At 41.8% G+C, this 16,004-nt stretch overlaps 1 protein-coding gene across 1 annotated transcript in view; it reads right to left on the bottom strand.

The window, feature by feature from the left end:
• Nucleotides 1-4,010: 4,010 nt before the first annotated feature.
• The window catches only part of DNAH3 (dynein axonemal heavy chain 3), a 286,172-nt gene continuing 274,178 nt past the window's right edge, over nt 4,011-16,004 (bottom strand). Inside the window, 3 exon segments of the mRNA XM_090277784.1 lie at nt 4,011-4,364; nt 14,094-14,231; nt 14,884-15,088. Coding sequence (XP_090133910.1) covers nt 4,011-4,364; nt 14,094-14,231; nt 14,884-15,088 — 697 coding nt within the window.

Raw genomic sequence — 16,004 nt, 5'->3', positions numbered from 1 at the left:
TTAAACACAAATTTAAATATATATATTTAGAGAGATAACAAAAAACAAAAAGAAGAAAAATATATAGGAACCAGATTTGAGAAAGAGATCCACCACAGCCCTACCAATGAGCAAAGGTTAATATAGGTGGAATGGGAATAAGGGGGGGGGGGGTGCTTAAGAGACGTCTAGAGAAAAAGAAGTAATTTTGAGATGAGAGGGAGAAAAAAATACTAAGAGTGAAGAATGAAAATGAGGCTAATATAGGGAAAAATTCAAATTTAAAATGAAGGGGGACAAGGGCAGAAGGAAGGCAAAATGGAGTAAGAGGGTAACAGTAAATATTGAGATTTGAAATGCAAAAATAGTGGAGATCTGGGAATAAAATTGATGAAATGCAACAACCACCACCATACCCACAACCAACAAGCAAAGATTGATCAAGGTGAAGAGAGAATAAGGGTATTTTAAGAACAGGAAAAAGAATGTGAGATGACTAATGACAAGGAAAATGGCTTTGAGAGGCTGGTGAAGGGAGAAATAGTAGGAGTGCAGAATAGAAACAATTTGTAGCAAGAGAGAAATAGAATTTCAAACAAAAATAAGAGGAAATAAAGTAAAATTGAGTAAGAAGGGGGAGGAGCAAAATATGAGATTTGAAATAAACTATGACACAAAAACTAGTGACTTACTATGCGCAAACTTGAAAGTCAAGAGATGAATGTTAAAAACCTATGCAGGAGAGAAAATAATACAAATCATGAAGATTGAGGTGGAATTCGTCTCAGTATTATCTAGTGTTTACCACTTTCTTCTTTCTCTGGATCCGCCCCTGTTGATGTTAGCAGTGTCGCAGTCTGGCCCTTGGCAGCCTGTTGGAGACTACCAGTGATCCACAGTCTGTGCCTATCTCCTTCCATTGTTAATCTAGTTAATCTGTAATTAGCAGTCAGATTTTTGAACCACAAGGTGGGGCAGAGTAATTCTTGTGGGTGGGCCTGTTGCTTACCCTCAGGCTGATGCCACTTGGAGGGGAGTGGTCAGCCTGATCAAGATGGCTCCTGCAATATGGGGGCTGATTCAGTATGGGGATCAGCTGCTCCCTCATTTCTCTCCCTAAAGCCACCATTCCCAAACTTCTTCAAGCATCTCTAGTCCACTCTGTACCCACTTTGCCAGAGCCCAAGGTAAATGACTGAAATTAAATTTTATGTGTTAGCCCTTTAAAAGGCTCTCTGGGACTCAAGATGTCTACCTGGACCCTGCTGCTTTTCACAGCTGGTTCTTATTTGTGTTCATCTCCAACTCTGATGCAGTAGGCTGGAGACCTGAACTTGGGGTTTATACCTCACACTTAGGGGGAACCCCCTTCCCCAGTTGCTGCTATTTTCCTCTGGCACTTCAGCTGCTACCCATGGGAGCCCAGCCAGCCCTCTGATGTCTTCTCTGCATTCCATACCAGTCATGTTGTGGTGAAGCGGTTCCTTCTGTCTATCCATGGTTATAAGGCTTCTCTAGTGTTCAGTTGGTTATTCCAAATGTTTTCTCCAAAATTTAGTTGTAATTCCAGATTGGTCCTGGGAGGAGGTTAGTGTAGCTACTACTTACTCCTCTGCCATCTTGGATCCTCTGCACCCAGCTTTCTGATAGACATTTAACATCTTGCAAATCCACCTCTGACTGCAGTTCATGAAGGAGGTGTGGCAAGCTCTCTGCAACATGACCACAGACAAAAGCAAACTGCTGCTCCTTAGCATGGTGGGCAGCATGTTCTGCAGTGGCCTGGAGTCTTCCTACCTAATTGACCAGTTGTCCAGCCAGGAAACTATTTTTTTAATTACAAAAATTTAATCCTTTGTACAGAAACAGTCTGTCCCTTGACCCTTGAGGAATGAAATAGCCAGTCCCTGCCTTCTTCAGCTTTTTTTCCTGAAGAGGGAGTTAGATAACTAATTAAAATTTAAAATTCAACTGTTCTCCTAGCAACACCCTCAGTGCCTTGCAGCTTGTGATTTGACTTACCCAAACCAGTTCAAGATTCAGGGATTTGGGATCCTGACCATTTTTCCATCTCACATGACTAACAGTCTCACTTGGAATGATAAGGCCGTTCCAGAATGGAAAAACCATTCTGATTTTCCCCCATTAGAAAAAGTTGTGTTTCTTGGGGAAAAAAAAAAAAAAAAGAAGAAGAAGCTATCAACCTCCTTACTTTGAACAGAAGCAGATTGACTCTTCCTATATCTTTACTGCCCCCAGTAAGACCAAAATTTCCCATAGGCACTTTTTCTCTGGGATCCCTTAGCTGATTTGCTGATCTCCTAATTTAGAGTCCTGAAGTCAGATTTTGATTGGTGCCATGTTCCTTTGAAGAAATGAGGTTTAAAAATGTTTGTTTCTCAGAAGCTTCCTGCATTCAGAAGAAATCAAAGACTGAGTCAGAACATTTCTTCTAGTGAAGAAGTGGAGCAGCCTGGCAGACACATTAAGACTCTTAAAAAATCTTATGTCTTTGCTCAGTTACAAACCCATCAATGGAATGTCCTAAAAGAAGCCACTTAGAGCCAAAGAGCTACATGAGAGAGTTAGTTGCTCAGTGGTTGGAGTGTTGTACCATACAACAAAAGGTTGTGGGTTTGATTCCCAGTCAGGTTACATACTTAGGTTGCAGTTTGATCCCCAGTAAGGGGTGCATACAGGAGGCAACCTATCAATGTTTCTATTCTCTCTAAAATCAATAAACATATCTTTGGGCCAGGATAAAAGAATTAAAAAAAAATCTTCCTCGAATTCCCTTCCAGTGGCCCTTAGAAGAAACAGTGACAAAATATTTCTTGGACATGGTTGAAGCTACCCTCTTAAGATTCTACATCACAACATTGCTAAGCCCTCAGCAGGGAGGCAGCATGTGACCGTGAAAATGCTCTGGGTTTGACAGCCAGATAGACCATAGCTCCAGACCTGGCTCTGCAGTGTTAAAATTGCTGGGTAATCTCAGGAAAGTTGTTTAATCTCTGTGAACCTCCAGAGAAATAGACAGTCATACCCAACATAGGCATAAGCAAGATATCTGAAGTCCTGGACATAATCCACAGCACACCATAGTCATGCAGCAGATACTGGTTCTTTCACATCTTTCTTCCTGAAGCTTCAGCCCATCTGTGCAGGCTAGTAGAAAAGCATTTGGGTCCCAGTGCTCCCACAGACAGCTGTGGAACTTTGGGCTAGTTACTTTTCCAAGCCTCCATTTCTGCATCCCTAAAATGCAGTAATACCTACTTCATAAGATGGTTGTGAGCAGTGCATCTTAAATCTATCAAGAGCCTTAAAAAACAAAGTAGTACAGCCTCTTTCAACTTCTGACAGGCCCTGATGTTAGCTCGTGTGAACAGACTAAGAAAGAAACAATTAAAATGTGGTGACAATTATAGCAAAAATAATACAGGAAAAGTAACCACAGGGAGCTTAGACACATGGTTAAAGGTCTGAGTTGAAAAGTCCCACTGTCTGTGTTCAGTCCAGGCAACCCTATTCTAGTAGCTATGTGATTTGGGAGATACTACTTACCTCCTCTCTATTATGGCTTCTGTAGCCATAAAATGAGGATGATAATAACCCAGCCCTGGCTGATGTTGCTCAGTTGGTTGCAGCATCATCGCATAGCTGAAAGGTTGTGGGTTTGATTCCTGGTCAAGGCACACACCTAGGTTGTGGGTTTGATCTCCCATTTGGGTGTATATGATCCCTGGTCCAGGTGCATATGAGAGGCAACCAATCAATAGTTTTCTCTTACATTAATGTTTTTCTCTCCCTCTAAAAGCAATGGAAAAAATAATGTCCTCAGGTAAGGATAAAACAAACAAACAAATAAGAAACCTACTGTATACTGCTGCTCTGAAATACCTTGCTCATAGCAAGTGTGCTGTTAATATTGCATCATCATCATCATACCATGTCGTTCTCAAGAAAGGAAAGTTAGGCAGTAATCAAGAATGAAATGCCTTTTATTTTCTGTGTTGAGAGAGATGTTATCAGTTATCCAGCTGGCATAAAGAGGCTACCCCTTGGTTTATCCAGTGCTTCTGGGGCCTGTCTGTGGGAAGTTCAATGGACAGGACATAGTTGGTAGAGTGGCCTGTGGTGGAGAGGATGCCTCTCCGGGCACTTGTTTTATAGACTGGACATACATAAATGTTCTGATGTAGAAACATAGCACTTTCCCCAGGTTTCAGCCAAATGATGAGCAATGGGTCATAGAGGATTTTAGGGAGAGACTCCTCAATCTGCATCATTTTTCTGTCCCAACGAGCTCCTTCCAAGAAGAGTCCTTTTATGTAGGCCCCATCTTCTGGGTTACTCTCCATGATGGTTTCTTGTGTAGTTACCTGAAGAAAAGGAAGCTGTGAGTTTTGTGACTTGCCATTTTCCTAATGGGGCACCATTAAGAGTCTGGAAAAGTGCAACGTGGCTGCAATGTCTGCCTTTCCCAGGATGCACCTCCCAGGACACTGGGGCTTCTGTGATAATATTCCTGGCTAGATGTATACATGGGCTAGATGAGATTTTTAGTTGGCATACTGCCCCTCTATATGGCAGGCAGAGAATGCACTAAACTAGGAGCCAGGAGGCCACATTAACTAATAGCAACTAGCTTAATGACCTTGCACAATCCTTCCCATTTCTGAACCTGGATCTATAAAGTGAGGGGTTGGATTCAGATGCATACTAGTAAAATGTTATCTGGAGGCAGAAATAAAGCCTTGATTTGTAATTTTTGTCAATTTCAGTATTGTACAGACTTCCACCATGGTCAATTTCAGGCTATCAGCTATTTAACAATCAGCTCCAATTGGCTCTGTTGAGTTGGTATGAGCCAGCTCCATCCCACCACAATTTAGATTCAGAGTTAGTAAACTTAAATTTCTTCAGGTAAATGCAGAAAATGGTCTAGGTTTAGGAGAATAGGGAGTGGTGGGGATTATGTGAACCAGAGAGTCGTCGTCGGCAGCCGTCCGTCTCGAGAGACGATGGTATAGTTTCTCAAGAGTCCATCTGCACCGCCGAGAATGGCTGTGCAGTCCGACTCGGGAGTGACACGGTATCTGTCTCCTCCCGTGTTGAATCGACATCTTGCGATGACGCTGGAGTGTCCTCTCCAGTGAAGCTGAAGCTACAGAGCCTGGGCAGGGTGATATGGAGGGTCTGCTGTTGCCCATGCAGCAGACCCCCCCTCTCTTCGCAGCTGAAGGATCCAAGGGAAAGACGGAGTCAATACAGCTTGGCTTCAGGTGCACCGCAGGAGTTGCCGGTGTTGACTACAACGTCAAACCGCCTTAGGGACTCCGGCTCCGGATTTTCTGTCGGGGTTTACTCCCTTAGCCTTTCCCCTGAAGAGGTATGCCGCAAGGCAGCAGAGGTTTTTTGGAGTCAGAGTTTTCCTTCTCTGGAACCAGAGAGTATAAGCTCCATTTTAAAATCATTCGAGGGAGGTAAGATGGCGGAGGAGTGAGGAGAGGTTGGGGTTTTAGGCTCCGGAGACCCGTCTGCAGTTTGGTCTAATTGCAGACAGAACATCTCAGTGAGCAGCTGGACATTGGCGGGAGTTGAGCCAAGGCACTGCTGGATTAGAGAAAATCCATCTGGGAACAACCTGTTTAGTGAGGATAGCGGAGAAAAAGGGGACGAAACGGGATTCCTGACTGGGGCGGCTGCCCGAGCTGTGGCGGGAAGCACACAAAGGATTTTTGGCGACCACAGGCTACCCCAGAGAGGAGTCAGGCGGAGAGCGGGTCTCTGCCCGCCGGCAGAGACGGGACTCGACCAAGTGGCATTGGCGCTGAAGGACAGGAGACAGCGTGCTGCCGGGCAAGTGAGAACATAATTCTCCTTTATATTTTTCTCTAGTGGACGGTGGAGACGGGAGGAAAGTTTGGGGGTGGTAGGCTGTTCTGGAGGAGCCCAGGCGCAGAGGCCCGCTCATCCACTCCTCAACCCTACCATTGGGTCGCGGGGGCGCACATAGGGAAGTGCTCTCATTCACTGGCCCAGGTGCGTGGGGCCGTGAGTCCAGGCATCCCTCGGACACTCCCCAACGGACATAAGATCAGTGCCCCAATGGGCACAGGGAGGGCCCACTGAACACGCAGAGGACTGTGCACAGACACCCCTAGACAGCTCCCGTGGGCACAGGGCCCCAGGCCGGAAAGCAGACCACTAGCGCAGGCTCTGTTTGTGCCCGCCCAGACGGGTGAGGGAAGGTGGGCAGCTGCAGCACGGGAACAGCGGGAGGCGGCGACCCACGGACGCTCGATTCCACTGAGCACAAGTGCCCCCGGCCCTGCCCTAAGAAGCGAGAGACCAACTCCCGGAGCTCGGCTCAGCGGGACTGAGGGCACCGGGCGGCGCGCGAGCGCAAAAGCACCTCAGCCCGGGGTCAGTTGGCGCCAATCCCGGGGAAAGCTCTCGGGCCGCCCGCGCGGGCAGGAACACCTCGGCACGAACACGGAACCGCCGCGGCCCAGCGAAGGCAGGAGCCAATCCCGGGGAAAGCGCTCGGGCCGCCCGTGCGGGCCAGGTCACCTCGGCGCGAACGGGGAACCGCCGCGGCCCAGAGAAAGCAGGAGCCAATCCCGGGGAAAGCGCTCGGGCCGCCCGTGCGGGCTGGGTCACCTCGGCGCGAACGGGGAACCGCCGCGGCCCAGCGAAGGCAGGAGCCAATCCCGGGGAAAGCGCTCGGGCCGCCCGAGCGGGCAGGGACACCTCGGTGCGAACGGGGAACCGCCGCGGCCCAGAGAAAGCAGGAGCCAATCCCGGGGAAAGCGCTCGGGCCGCCCGTGCGGGCAGGGTCACCTCGGCGCGAACTGGGAACCGCCGCGGCCCGGCAGCAGTGGGCTCCAACCACGGGGCAAACTCTCGGGCCGCCCGAGAGCACAGGGGCTTGCGCGCAAGGGCACCTCAACTGGCTCCAGCAAGCAGCAAGGGAGCGCGCCGTGCCGGCAACCGCGGGCGCACACCATAGCGGCAACCGGGGGCGCACACCAGTCCTGCAAAAAACAAGAACCTCTGACCTGCCACACTAGACCAGCTGCGGACCCAGAAAAAGAAGGCAACACACCAAGGCTAAAACGGAGTAAAAACATCGATTTTTTTTTTTCCAAATTTTTTCTCCCAAATTTTTTCTCCCTTGTTCTTTCTTTCTTCTTAATTATTTCTTTTCTTTCCTTCTTTCTTTATTCTTTTCCTGGGGTTTTTTTGGGGGGGTTTTTGGGGGGTATATATATATATTTTTTTTAATTTTTTTTCTCTCTTTTTTCTTTCTTTCTTTCTTCTTTATTCTTTCTTTTCTATCTTTCTTTGTTCCTTTCTTTCTTCCCTTTTGGGGTTTTTTTTAGGGGGGGGTTGTGGTAAATTTTTTATTTTCTTCTCTTTCTCTCTTCTTTTCTTTCTTCTATTTTCTTGGGGATTTTTTGGGGGGGTGTTTTTCCTTCACCTCTTCCAATAATAACAAACTTTATCTCTAACGTGTTGCATATAACCTCTCCTTCTCATCCTTTCTCTTTAATCGTGGTTTATTCGTTTGTGTGTCTAGCTTAGCCCCCCTATCACTCTAAATAATATAATATAATTACTATATAAACCCAAATACAATACAATCCCACTTTCTTACTATACTATGTATTTTTCTATCCTTTTCTTCTATTTTTATTAACATACAATGTAAATATTACTAACTGGCTTGCACACTCTCAACTATTATTAATCTATCAACCCCTCTATCAAAAATTATATTTTTTCTCCCCCAAAACAACTCTTATCTATTCTTCTTATAGTATAAAAGCTCAAATCTCTTTACATTTATATTAATACGGGCTAGTTGGCTAACGATAGCAGGACAGAGTGGGGGATACTTTCTGAGGGTGTGGGTCTCCTGCCTGGGCTGTGTGTTTATGTCTTTAACAGCATATCCACAAAAGAACTCAAGACAAAGCAGATAGAGTGACTCTCAACCAAGTAGCCAGAAGGAAGATCCTATCAAAGAACATCTGAAATATAACCGAACAGCATAAACAAACTACATAAAGGGTAACTCAAGACCATCAGGCTCAGGATATCAAAGAGACTACACCACTGAAACTCCCAGACCTTCGATAAAGAATATTACACCACAAAGGAGGGAAGTCAAAGCAGACTACCCCCCCAAAATAAATAAATAAATAAATAAATAAATAACTACAAACAAAAAGAATCCAACATGGTAAGACGCAAAAATAACCTCTCAATGAAAAGAAAAGAGGAATCCTCAGAAAGAGAGATAGACGAAATAGACATAGCCCAAATGTCAGACATGGAATTCAAAACAATGGTGGTAAAGAAGCTCAATATACTCGACATCCTTAAAATCAACTATGACAACCTTCAAGGAAGTTACCAGCAGCTCCAAGAAAATTACAGGGAACTGGCAGAGAACTACACCAGCATAAAAAAAGACATAGAAATTGTTAACAGGAACCAGGAAGAACTTAAGAATACAATCTCTGAACTGAAAAACACAGTAGAATCAGTCAAAAGCAGACTTAACGAAGCAGAGGATCGGATTAGTGAGTTAGAAGATAATGTAGAGAAAAACTCCCAGACAATACAGCAAAATGAAAAACGATTGAAAAAATATGAACAAGATGTAAGGGAATTACAGGATAGCATTAGGAAAAATAATTTAAGGATCATCGGAATACGAGAGGGAGAAGAAAAGGAACATGGAATTGAAAATCTGATAGGAGAAATAGTGACAGAAAATTTTCCGAGCCTGATGAGAGGAAAAGCTATGCAAGTCCAAGAAGCACTGAGAGTTCCAATCAAGAGGAACCCCCAAAAACCCACTCCAAGGCACATCATAGTTAAAATGGCAACATTCCAAGACAAAGAGAGAATCCTAAAAGCAGCAAGAGAAAAGCAGCAAATAACATACAAGGGAGCTCCGATAAGGCTATCAACTGATTTCTCAACAGAAACATTACAAGCCAGAAGGGAATGGTCAAAAATATTTCAAGCAATGAAAAACAAAGGCCTACAACCAAGAATACTCTACCCAGCAAGGCTCTCATTCAAAATAGAAGGTGAAATAAGGAGTTTCTCAGACAAAGGAAGACTGAAAGAATACATCTCCACCAAACCAGCATTGCAAGAGATGCTAAAGGGACTGTTCTAAGAAAAAAAGAAGAAAAAAACAAGAGAGGAGAGGAACAGGTACAAAGGGAAATGAATAAATACACGTCAATAATAACCTTAAATGTAAATGGATTAAATGCTCCAATTAAAAGACATAGGGTAACGGAATGGATAAGAAAACAGGATCCACATATTTGCTGTCTACAAGAAACACACCTCAAAACAAAAGATTTACACAGACTGAAAGTAAAGGGATATAAAAAAATATTCCAAGCAAACGGACCGGAAAAAAAAGCCGGGGTAGCAGTTCTCATATCAGACAAAATGGATTTCAAAGCAAGGACAATAAAAAGAGACAAAGAAGGACACTTCATAATACTTAAAGGAACAATCCATCAAGAAGATATGACTTTGATAAACATATATGCACTCAACATAGGAGCACCCAAATACATAAAGCAAATACTAGAAGACCACAAAAAGGATATCAACAACAACACACTCATAGTAGGGGACTTCAACACTCCATTATCAACAATAGACAGATCATCAAAGCAAAGAAACACCAAGGATATACAGGCATTGAATAACACACTAAACCACATGGATCTAACTGATATATATAGAACTTTTCACCCCAAAGAAGCAAAATATACATTCTTTTCAAGTGCACATGGGACATTTTCAAAGATAGACCACATGCTAGGTCACAAAACAAGCCTCAACAAATTCAAGAAAATTGAAATCATATCAAGCATCTTTTCAGATCACAATGCCCTGAAACTAGAAATCAACCTCAGAGAAAAAAATCAAAGACACCCAAACTCATGGAGATTGAATAACATGCTATTAAATAATGAATGGGTTAACAATGACATCAAAGAAGAAATCAAGAAATTTCTAGAAAATAATGATAATGAGCACACAACAACCCAAAACCTGTGGGACACAGCAAAAGCAGTCCTCAGAGGGAAGTTTATAGCAATACAGGCATATCTGAAAAGGCTAGAAGAATCTCAAATAAAAAACCTAACCACAATGCTACAAGAACTAGAACAACAACAACAAACAAAGCCTAGGGCAAGAAGAAGGAATGAAATCATCAAGATCAGAGCAGAACTAAATGACATAGAGACTAAACAAACAATCCAAAAGATCAACAAAACTAGAAGCTGGTTCTTCGAAAAAATCAACAAAATCGACAAGCCTCTAGCCAGTCTAATCAAGAAAAAAAGAGAGAAGACACAAATAAACAAAATCAGAAATGAAAGAGGAGAAATCACGACTGATACCTCAGAAATACAAATGATAGTTAGAAATTACTTCAGACAACTGTATGACAAGAAATTTGACAATCTAGAAGAAATGGACAAATTTCTAGAAACATACAACCTCCCAAAACTAAATCAAGAAGAAGTGGAAAGTCTCAACAAACCAATAACAAAAAAGGAAATTGAAACAGTAATCCAAAATCTCCCGGCACACAAAAGCCCTGGACCGGATGGCTTCACAGGCGAATTCTACAAAACATTCAGGGAAGAACTAACTCCTATCCTCCTCAAACTGTTCCAAAAAATCCAAGAAGAGGGGAAAATCCCAAACTCTTTCTATGAAGCCAGTATTATCCTAATCCCCAAACCAGGTCAAGACACAACAAAGAAAGAAAACTACAGGCCAATATCACTGATGAACATCGATGCTAAAATCCTCAATAAAATATTGGCAAACAGGATCCAGCAATACATCAAAAAGATCATACATCATGATCAAGTGGGCTTCATTCCAGGGATGCAAGGATGGTTTAATATTCGCAAATCAATAAATATAATACATCACCTAAACAGAATGAAAGACAAAAATCACATGATCATATCAATAGATGCAGAAAAAGCATTTGATAAAGTACAACACCCATTTATGATGAAAACACTCAGCAAAATGGGAATAAAGGGAGCATATCTTAACATAATTAAGGCTATATATGAGAAGCCTGAGGCCAACATCATACTCAATGGACAAAAACTGAAAGCATTCCCCCTGAACTCAGGAACTAGACAAGGTTGTCCACTCTCTCCACTCCTTTTCAACATAGTGTTGGAAGTCCTAGCCACAGCAATCAGACAAGAAAAAGAAATAAAAGGCATCCAAATTGGGAAAGAGGAAGTGAAACTTTCATTATATGCAGATGACATGATAGTATACCTAGAAAATCCTATAAACTCCACTAAAAGACTACTCAATATAATAAGTGAATTTGGCAAAATCGCAGGGTACAAAATAAATATACAGAAATCTAAGGCATTTCTGTACACCAACAATAAAATAGCAGAGACAGAGACAAAAAAGAAAATACCATTTACTATAGCAACAAGAAAAATAAAGTACCTAGGAGTAAACTTAACCAAAGAGATAAAAGACCTGTACTCTGAAAATTACATAACATTGAAGAAAGAAATTAAGGAAGAAACAAATAAATGGAAGCAAATACCATGTTCTTGGATGGGAAGAATCAACATCATCAAAATGGCCATACTACCCAAAGCAATTTACAAATTCAATGCAATCCCTATTAAAATACCAATGACATATTTCACAGACCTAGAACAAATACTCCATAAATTCATATGGAACCAAAAAAGACCCCGAATAGCAAAAGCAATCTTGAGACAGAAGAACACAGCAGGAGGAATCACAACACCAGATATCAAACAATACTACAAAGCCACTGTAATCAAAACAGTCTGGTACTGGCATAAGAACAGACATATAGATCAGTGGAACAGAATAGAGAGTCCAGAAATAAACCCAGGCCTCTATGGTCAACTAATCTTTGATAAAGGAGGAAGGAACATAAAATGGAGTGAGAAGAGCCTCTTTAACAAATGGTGCTGGGAGAACTGGATAGGGACCTGCAAAAAAATGAAACTAGACCACCAGCTTACACCACACACGAGAATAAACTCAAGATGGATCAAAGACTTAAATGTAAGCCGTGACACCATAAAAGTCCTAGAGGAAAACATAGGCAAGAAAATATCAGATATCTCACGTAACAATCTCTTCACGGATACATCTCCTAAAGCAAGAGAAATAAAGGAAAAAATAAATAAATGGGATTACATCAAACTGAAGAGTTTCTGCTCAGCAAAAGAAAACATCAGCAAGATGAAAAGGAAACCAACCATATGGGAAAACATATTTGCCAATGACATCACAGACAGGGGACTGATTTCCAAAATATATAAAGAGCTTATACGACTCAACATCAAGAAAACAAACAACCCAATTAAAAAATGGGCAAGGGACCTGAACAAACACTTCTCCGAAGAGGACATACAGAAGGTCCATAGACACATGAAAAAATGCTCAACATCATTAGCCATCAGGGAGATGCAAATAAAAACCACAATGAGATACCATTTTACGCCAGTCAGAATGGCCATCATCAACAAATCAACAAGCAACAAATGCTGGCGAGGATGTGGAGAAACGGGAACCCTACTGCACTGTTGGTGGGAATGCAGACTGGTGCAGCCACTATGGAGAACAGTATGGAATTACCTCAAAAGATTAAAAATGGAACTGCCTTTTGAACCAATGACTCCACTACTAGGATTATACCCGAAGAATCTTGAAACCCCAATTCAAAAGAACTTATGCACCCCTATGTTCATTGCAGCACTGTTTACAATAGCTAAGTGCTGGAAACAACCTAAGTGCCCATCTGTAGATGAGTGGATCAAAAAACTGTGGTACATTTACACAATGGAATACTATGTAGCAGAAAGAAAGAAGGAACTCCTGCCATTTGCAACAACATGGATGGAACTAGAGAGAATTATGCTTAGTGAAATAAGCCAGGCAAAGAAAGAAAAATACCATATGATATCACCTAATACAGGAAACTAAAGAACAACACAAACAAAGGAACTAAATAGAACAAAGAGCAGAATAGCAGTCAATAGGGGGGAGGGGAGAGGGAGAGAAGGGGGATAAGTAAGGGAAGGGATTAATAAAGAGCCTGTATGAAAGACTCATGGACATGGAAAACGGGGAGGGATATGATTGTGGGAGAGGGGGTGGGTTGGGTGGGGGAGAGAAATTGGGGGAAAAGGGGACAACTGTAATTGAAAAACCAAAATAAAAAAATTAAAAAAAAAAAATCATTCAAATTCTAATCTTTTTATTATTGTGAATGGAATGTTTCCCCATTTCTACTTCTAAGTACATATTGCTAGAATAGGAAAACGCTATTGATTTTTGTAAATTTAACCAGTCACCTTACAACTTCATCTAGAATTTCTAGGGATGCAGTCATTTCAACATCAAAGTATATAATTTTATATTTTTTCCAATGTTTATGTATCTTTTTTACTGCATTAATTTTGGCTTAACATTGTCCTCAAAGGTCTACCACATTAAGTTTATTCATAACTAGATTGAGACCTATAGCAACCAGTTTGTGACCTCTGGACTAAATGATCTCAAAGGATCTTTCCATAAAATTTAAAATGTTACAATGCTCTATAGCAGTCCATCTTGTTCCTTTCACTCCATATAGTAGGGGCAGGGTGATACTTGACTATTGGCAATTCTTTTAACTTGATTCCAAGAAAAGGACTACCCAAGACCATTAACATCCTTCCAAATGAAGAGCCCATGATGTTAAATAGATAGCAGAAGAGAATGCTTTCATTTTTCTTGGTATAATGGTGGCAGATTTTTCTCCTGGAAAGGACCCTTTTTATATACATATAAAGACAAAACCTTAGGAATCCTCTGTTAGGAATAACTTTTGGAACTTAGATAAGTTATGCTAAACATTACATTCATACCATCTCAGAAGCATTTGTGCCATAAACATCCAAATGTTTAGACTAATAAGGAGATGGGCGATATTGGTTTTTCTGGTTGACCCCTTGGGCTGGCCTTATCCAAAGCACTCCTACCTCAAACTCAAATCCAATATAGTCAATGGGGATCGTGTATTTCCGGGCATAATTCTGAGAGACACCCGTTAAAAAAGACTGTGTGAAGTAGAATCCAGAGATCCAAAAGACCACAGGGGGCCCATTGTCAATCCAGTCCTGAAAGGCAACAGAAATAAAAATTCAACAATCAACCAAAATAATCAAATATAGTTCAAAGGCAGGTAATGTAAATAAGTCCCATAAGAAATGCTTTTTCTCTTTTTCATTGAAACAAGGAACCTCTCAGTTTAGCCTATGTTTTCCCACTTTTGAAATGAAGGTACAAAGAAATATATTTCTACTTAAAGAAAAACTCTGGGCAAACTGGTGTCCAGGACTGAGTAATAGCCACTCCTGCAGTGACAAAAATAACATGAAAGAATGCAGAAATGTTTCAGCTCTTCCTTTTTTTGCAGGACAAACATCTTGATATTATGTGTAATAACCCAATGTTTACATGCTAGCTCAAAAATTTTAAATTACTAGGCAGCCAAACAAAATATATCTTTTAGCCAAATCTGGTCCATGAACCACGAGTTTGTGACATCTATAGTAGTTCTTACTCTTGCCTCCATAGGCTACAATATTTCCAAGAACTTCAAACTCCCTGCTGCCCTCAACTCTGGGAAGACTGTTTCCAGTAGGAACTCAATTCAGGACGCTGCGTGGCTGTCTTGTCTACTCCCTCTGCCTCTAGTCTGTCATTTCAGAATGCCTTCTCCACCTGAATGAGCATGCCAAGTGACCAGTTACCCTGATTCTCAAGTACCTGGAAGAAGGCCAGGCGGGCCAGCATGTCAGCCACATAGCCCCCCAGGGGCTTCAGCGATGGGTAGGACTTGGCCATCCACATGGCTGGCACTTTATCCAGAAGCATGCTATTGAAGACATTCTCCAGCTCTGAGGACATCAGGACCTGCCCTTTGATGGCTTGGCCAAGATTGATGAGGCTTCTATGAACCACTTTGGTCAACCTGTAAGAAAAAAGGAGCTGTTCAGCCCAGCTTTCCAGTGGGCGCATTCTACCTGAGTACACTGATTCTTGGTCTCCTTTTACTATTCCCACCTTTATCAGGTCAGGCAATTAATGTACATTCAAGTAGAAAATTTATAGAGCTGAGAAAAATTAAATCACCCATTATCCCACCACCTAAAAATAACTTTGATGTCTATAAATCCAGGTTTTTCTGTATGTAAACACAAATTATTTTTTAAATGGAATTATACTATATTACATTATTTTGTAATCTGGTTTTCTCTTAGCATATAGGGATCTTCTCCCCAATTCAAGAGATTTAAATGATCCTTTTTAATAACTGCAAGGTGTTCCATTTTATTTAACTATTACCCTATTGCTGAAATATTATTTCTAGATTATTGTCACTGCAAACCACATTGCTAGGAACATCCATCCATATCAGTCTTTTCGTAAAGGTTTAATGATTTTCCTACTAAAAGTGGAATTTTTCAGTCAAAAGCTATTTCAATTTTAAGGGCTTTGATTTAAATTGGCATTTTGATTCAAGTTGTTCATTTTAGTAGACTGACTATGAGGTACATACCTGAGAAAAGGCAGCTAAAGGGCTGCCTGGGCAATGCCATGTTCGCCTATATCTCTGTGGCCTCGATGTAAGAGAGCTGGCCTAGCCTAGCAGGAGAGCACCCAAGAGTGCCAAAGAGTCTGCCACAGAAAGAGCTTGCACCTCTAAAGCTTTATGAAATCCCAGCCAAATGGACACAAGAATGGTCAAATGCAAAAAAGAGATTGTGGATGTGCAACCACTAAACATTAATATTAAGAAGAATTTAAGGTTCAAGCATTTGGTGCATGTACTTAGCTGAGGAGCCAACAGCACCACACCACAGGACTCTAAAACTGTGACACCTAAA

Source organism: Furipterus horrens, unplaced genomic scaffold (genome assembly GCF_987537825.1).
Source record: "Furipterus horrens unplaced genomic scaffold, mFurHor1.1.pri manual_scaffold_5, whole genome shotgun sequence".
NCBI lineage: Eukaryota > Metazoa > Chordata > Mammalia > Chiroptera > Furipteridae > Furipterus > Furipterus horrens.
Note: the sequence above shows the minus strand (reverse complement) of the source record. Positions and strands in the feature narration are given on the sequence as shown.